At 40.4% G+C, this 6911-nt stretch overlaps 1 protein-coding gene across 1 annotated transcript; it reads right to left on the bottom strand.

The window, feature by feature from the left end:
- Positions 1-5488: 5488 nt before the first annotated feature.
- Positions 5489-6655, bottom strand: LOC103720142 (agamous-like MADS-box protein AGL80). Its single transcript, XM_008809719.2, has one exon. It carries the CDS (start codon positions 6572-6574, stop codon positions 5783-5785), a length of 792 nt encoding a protein of 263 aa, XP_008807941.1. The 5' UTR covers positions 6575-6655; the 3' UTR covers positions 5489-5782.
- Positions 6656-6911: the final 256 nt, after the last annotated feature.

Here is a 6911-nt window from a genome sequence, read left to right as displayed (position 1 = left end):
GCATACAATCCCTAAAATTTATGGTATGCTGGAATCCTTCTAAATGTTATCTCCATTAAAATTAGGCTAGGATTCTCCTTCCTTAGGTATGAAACCACCATTGGATCACCTATAGCATAGATCTCAAAGTTCTCCGAACTCTATCATTCATCCATTGGCATAGATCTCAAAGCGAGTAGCTGATGATCCAATAGCGCGTTCGCCCAAAGAAAGGTGAATACTTTTTTTGCGCGAAAGATATACCCATGTCCGATCTCTAATACCCTAATTTTAGAAACTCTACAAAATAGAGTTTCCTTAATTAGAAATTTTTATCTCCCGCACTAAATAGTCCGCCAAACTGTTTCCAGCCACCACCATATATAGAATATCTAGATGATTTAATGCATGAGTTGGGATCTTTTGTTGGGCTGTTTTGCACCACCAAAGGTTGTGCAGTTCTGAATAGCCACCATGTCTTTCATCTCGGATGTAGATAGCCATGGCTCATTTCTCATATACTTATATTTGGCACTAAGCACGTGGCAACTTTTTAGAGCTGTATAGCTCTTTGCGTTGCAAAACGTGCACCATAAAGAGTGAAAGATCTTTATCGTACATCCAAACATGTTCTAAAACCTGAGCTTTTCTCTTGTAGGCTGATATTTGTTTCCGATGCAAATAAAATATAAGTGCTATCTTTATACGTCTCTTCCTCTAGCTCACAGGATATCTTCGCAAAACTTTGTTTTTCCGCATCGAGAAGTTAAATATATTATTTTCCCATTCATGCTGCAACTTATTAGAGTTAAAAAAAAAAATCCTAAAATCTCAATTAGCTCCACGAATTATCGTTGTCAAGAACAATGTTAGTTGAGAACTTATTCAATGGAGATAATCTCCATGCATTAACTTGTGGAAGATCAAGCCTGCAACGAGATTCTTAGGTTGACAAACATCCTTCCAAGCTACTAAATGCACTCCACTACTACCTAAATTTTTTCTTTTATTTAAGATCTCAATTTTTCCAAGATGTCGCCTAAAGGTTGGCAATGGTAGAGGTCGAAAAACATCCACCTCGCATATAGTTGTAATAATTTTCCAAATATGTGAAGGAAAATGATGATGAAGGAGAATGTGGTTGATCGATGTTTGTGTTGCAAGTGTGGAAAGGGTAGCAAATCCAACGGTCTATCATTTTTATCATGCACCTTTTCTATCAAGCTATACAAAAATCTTGGTTTTTTTTTCCAAATGTTTTACACGACCAAAGACCATTGGAGTACAGGTCATCCTACTATTGTTCAACAATTTGCAGAAAGGATTTCATGGCACACCAAAGATATTCCACTAGCTATCATTCGACTTGATCAGGTGGGCTTGCAAAGTTAGATTAGATTATGAAGAAGATTTTTTAGGATTTGTAGTTCTTGCATTTAAGTCATCCCAAGAGGAAGGGGCAATGTTGCATTCTATGTATTAGACCACTAGCTATCACCACATTGTAGCTACTGGTGGTAGATCACAAGCAGTAGACTTTGTATGAGGTAGGAAAAAGGGAAACCAAAGAGTGTTCACCCATCCAGTAGTCATGCCAGAATCTATTATTGTTGTCATTACCAGAAGCAAAGAAAATATCGAGCCTGACTAGGTCAAGGAATTTGACATACCTTCCCAAAACCAAGTGCAATTATAAACGGGGCTCTGATTGTTGAAATGTCTATTAGGAAGCAAAAGCTTCTTTACCCAAAGAAAAGCAGGTCAAAGGGTTGCCAGCCAACAATACCATAACTATATATTCGATCTAATTTGAGATTTCATCTTCACTATGATGCCACAAATTATCTTTTCATCCATGAATTTTCTTTTTAAACATATAGTAATATCTATAATTATTGCATGGAGAATATATTTATTAAGGACCTTGTTTGGATGTCCGAACTCCAAAGGCCCATACAATGGATCTCAAAGAGAGAGAAAACCGACCATGATAAGCAAAAATAGTGGAATCTGGGACATTGAAGATTATACAATCCCTAAAATCTATGATATATAATGGAATCCTTCTAAATGTGATCTCCATTAGAATGGGGTTAGGATTCTCCTTCCTTAGGTGTGAAACACTATTGGATCACCTATAGCATAGATCTCAAAGTTCTTCGAACTCTATCATTCATCCATTCGCATAGATCTCAAAGCGAGTAGCTGATGATCCAATAGCGCGTTCGCCCAAAGGAAGGTGAATATTTTTTTCGCGCGAAAGATATAACCATGTCCGATGTCTAATACCCTAATTTTAGAAACTCTACAAAACGGATTTTCCTTAATTAGAAATTTTTGTCTCCCGCACTAAATAGTCCGCCAAACTGTTTCCAGCCACCACCATATATAGAATATCTAGATGATTTAATGCATGAGTCTGGATCTTTTGTTGTGCTGTTTTGCACCACCAAAGGTAGTGCAATTTTGAATAGCCACCATGTCTTCCATCTCGGATGTAGATAGCCATGGCTCATTTCTCATATGCATATATCTGGCACTATGCATGAGGCAACTATTTAGAGCTATATAGCTCTCTGTGTCGCAAAACATGCACCATAAAGGATGCAAGATCTTTATCGCACATCCAAACATGCTCTAAAATCTGAACTTTTCTCTTGTAGGCTGATATTTGTTTCCGATGCAAATAAAATATAAGTGCTATCTTTATAGGTCTCTTCCTCCAGCTCACAGGATATGTTCGCAAAACTTTGTTTTCCACATCCAGAAGTTAAATATATTATTTTCCCATTGATGCTGCAACTTATCAGAGTTTAAAAAAAAATCTCAAAATCTCAATTAGCTCCACGAATTATTGTTGTCAAGAACAACGTTAGCTGAGAACTTATTCAATGGAGATAATCTCCATGCATTAACTTGTGGAAGATCAAGCCTGTAACGAGATTCTTAGGTTGACAATCATCCTTCCAAGCTACTAAATGCACTCCACTACCACCTAAATTTTTTCTTTTATTTAAGATCTCAATTTTTCCAAGATGTCGCCTAAAGGTTGGCAATGGTAGAGGTCGAAAAACATCCACCTCGCATATAGTTGTAATAATTTTCCAAATATGTGAAGGAAAATGATGATGAAAGAGAATGTGGTTGATCGATGTTTGTGTTGCAAGTGTGGAAAGGGTAGCCAATCCAACGGTCCATCATTTTTATCATGCACTTTTTCTATCAAGCTATACAAAAATCTTGGTTTTTTTTTCCAAATGTTTTACGCGACCAAAGACCATTGGAGTACAGATCATCCTACTATTGTTCAACAATTTGTAGAAAGGATTTCATGGAACACCAAAGATATTCCACTAGCTATCGTTCGACTTGATCAGGTGGGCTTGCAAAGTTAGATTAGATCATGAAGAAGATTTTTTAGGATTTGTAGTTCTTGCATTTAGGGCTCGTTTGGTTCGCGGGAAATATTTTCCCTCCTAGGAATATGATTCCTGGGAAACAAATTCCTAGGAAGAGAATGCCTAGGAAAGTACTTTTGGCATGTTTGGTTGATCATGGGAAAGTGACAAATTTCCAAAGTGCTTATGTTTGGTTGGCCATCCACTTTCTTAGGAAAGTTATGTATAATTCCTATTATGCCCTTAATAAAAAATAGGTTGTTAATGCCTCTTTAATGCTTCTTTAATGTTGAAGGGACTTTTGGGGAAAAAGTAAAAATTGAGTGATTTCCGCCTCATGGGAAAGTAACTTTCCCATGTTTCTTATGGGAAAGACTTTCCCATGAAATGTGGGAATCATATTCCCATGGGAATACAACTTTTCCTTCTCTCTCCTTTGAAAACTCCAACCAAACAAGAGGCATTTCATTACTTTCTCGTTGACCACACTTTTCCTCCTTCTTTTCCCGCGAACCAAACGAGCCCTTAAGTCATCCCAAGAGGAAGGGGCAATGTTGCATTCTATGTATTAGACCACTAACTATCACCACATTGTAGCTACTGGTGGTAGATCACAAGCAGTAGACTTTGTATAAGATAGGAAAAAAGGGAAACCAAAGAGTGTTCACCCATCCAGTAGTCATGCCAGAATCTATTATCGTTGTCATTACCAGAAGCCAGGAAATATCAAGTATGACTAGGTCAAGGAGTTTGACATACCTTCCCAAAACCAAGTGCAATTATAAACGGAGCTATGATTGCTGAAATGTCTATTAGGCAGCAAAAGCTTCTTTACCCAAAGAAAAGCATGTCAAAGGGTTGCCAGCCAACAATACCATAACTATATATTCGATCTAATTTGAGATTTCATCTTCACTACGATGCCACAAATTATCTTTTCATCTATGAATTTTCTTTTTAAACATATAGTAATATCTATAATTATTGCATAGAGAATATATTTATTAAGGACCTTGTTTGGATGTCCGAACTCCGAAGGCCCATACAATGGATCTCAAAGAGAGAGAAAACCAACCATGATAAGCAAAAATAGTGGAATCTAGGACATTGAAGATTATACAATCCCTAAAATCTATGATATATAATGAAATCCTTCTAAATGTGATCTCCATTAGAATGGGGTTAGGAATCTCCTTCCTTAGGTGTGAAACACTATTGGATCACCTATAGCATAGATCTCAAAGTTCTTCGAACTCTATTATTCATCCATTCGCATAGATCTCAAAGCGAGTAGCTCATGATTCAATAGCGCGTTCGCCCAAAGGAAGGTGAATATTTTTTTCGCGCGAAAGATATAACCATGTCCGATCTCTAATACCCTAATTTTAGAAACTCTACAAAACAGATTTTCCTTACTTAGAAATTTTTGTCTCCCGTACTAAATAGTCCGCCAAACTGTTTCCAGCCACCACCATATATAGAATATCTAGATGATTTAATGCATGAGTTGGGATCTTTTGTTGGGCTGTTTTGCACCACCAAAGGTTGTGCAGTTCTGAATAGCCACCATGTCTTTCATCTCAGATGTAGATTGCCATGGCTCATTTCTCATATACTTATATTTGGCACTAAGCACGATGCAACTATTTAGAGCTGTATAGCTCTCTGTGTTGCAAAACGTGCACCATAAAGAGTGAAAGATCTTTATGGCACATCCAAACATGTTCTAAAACTTGAGCTTTTCTCTTGTAGGCTGATATTTCTTTCCGATGCAAATAAAATATAAGTGCTATCTTTATAGGTCTCTTCCTCCAGCTCACAGAATATCTTCGCAAAACTTTGTTTTTCCGCATCGAGAAGGTAAATATATTATTTCCCCATTCATGCTGCAACTTATTAGAGTTAAAAAAAAAATTCCTAAAATCTCTTTCAAGTTATTTCCTGAAAAGAAGCTTTTTTTTTTTTTTCTAAAAGGAGATAGGATTGTTTTTGGTAAAACTAGCTATCTTGAATCTGGTACATTTTAGGAGACAAGCAGTGTATATGAAACAAAATAAACATCTTCAAAGTTCAACATCCAGAAAGGGATAACTTTATTACATTGAGAGAGCTCGACATGACAAAGAAAACTGCAACATTTGACGAGACATGGCTTTGATAAAGACATGCCACTCATAAAGACAGACACCAACAGAGAAAGAAAAAGGACGCATGCACTCGCAAGTACGAGCTAAACAAGGAGACACTCACAACAACAACGACTGTAACAACGACGATGGCGACGACGGCGACGACGACGACGAGAGACGACATAGATGAACTAGCACCGAAGATGAAGACACGACACAACCCAGGATATAAAGCAAACAACTGAGACCAGAACGAGCTACCAAGCAACCCCACACTCAGTTGAACGGGAAGGATGGGTCCGTCCATGGGCTGGTGTGGTCCACAGAAGCAGGTGGAGGAGGCTGATAAGGATCCATCGGCTGCGAAGCTTGGTAGAAGTCCTCAGGCCATGGACTCATCATATCCACGAACCAGTTCTGTCTTTGGAGGGCTTCCATGGCCTGCTCGACCGGAGTCTTCTCCATGGGCACGACCGGCCCGGTCGGAGCAACAGGAGGATAAGGAGGAGGAGGAGCAGTAGGAGGAGGAACCATGACCTGCGGTGGCAGTGCTGGCGGGGGGGCGGCGGCGGCGGCGGCTTGTTTGACAGCCAGCTTACTACTTATCTCATCCAGCTTATCGTAAATTTCTTTGATCTTCCTTTCAAGCATCCAGGAGACGCAGGTGGCTTCCTCGATGCCTAGGTTGTCGTAGCTCTGTCCCCTGAGCCCCTCGCGGATGAGCAGCTTCATCTCGATCTCTCTATTCTCGCGCTCCTGCTTGCGGAGCTGCTCCAACAGCTTCATGGCCCGCTGGCGGAGGAACCCTTCCTGATTGACCATCTTCCGCGTCTGTTCCATCTCGGGCATGCTCTTGAATCGCGCGATGACGCGGGCCGCCTCCGGGGGCGTCGGCCAGACCTCCGGCACGCGGTCATTCGGCCCGTACACGATGGCGCACGCTTCCACGCCGCACAAGATGCTGAGCTCCTGCACCTTCTTCAGCAATCCCTTTCGCCTCTTCTTCAGGGTGGCGCGGCGGGTGGCGTCGTTGGCGATCCAGGCGAGCTTCACCTTGTTACGGGCCATGGCTTCAGACAAGGAGAGCGAGCGAGCGAGCGAGAGAGAGAGGGTAAAGGGACCCAAAGAGAAATGTTAGGAATGTGATAATTTCTTTCCTCGTCGAAGGCTGTGGCCCTTCACTCCTGGCACCGGGGGTGTATTTATGCGCAAACCAAGGGGTGCAACGCCGTGATGGATATCCGGCCAGATGGACTGCACCATAATTTTGAAACTCATACCGGGGGCGAAGATTACGATCATTAAATTATGTAATTTCTGGACAATATTTCCGCATTAAATGATTCTTTTGTCGCCCTATATCCGTTTTAATGGATTTAAACCCCGTTCTATTCGGTTCTGCTTA

The sequence above is a fragment of the Phoenix dactylifera genome, chromosome 1 (assembly GCF_009389715.1).
Source record: "Phoenix dactylifera cultivar Barhee BC4 chromosome 1, palm_55x_up_171113_PBpolish2nd_filt_p, whole genome shotgun sequence".
NCBI lineage: Eukaryota > Viridiplantae > Streptophyta > Magnoliopsida > Arecales > Arecaceae > Phoenix > Phoenix dactylifera.
Note: the sequence above shows the minus strand (reverse complement) of the source record. Positions and strands in the feature narration are given on the sequence as shown.

What these genes read in the sequence shown, in the direction of transcription:
- LOC103720142 (XM_008809719.2), bottom strand. Translation starts at nt 6,574, where the DNA reads ATGGCCCGTAACAAGGTGAAGCTCGCCTGGATCGCCAACGACGCCACC.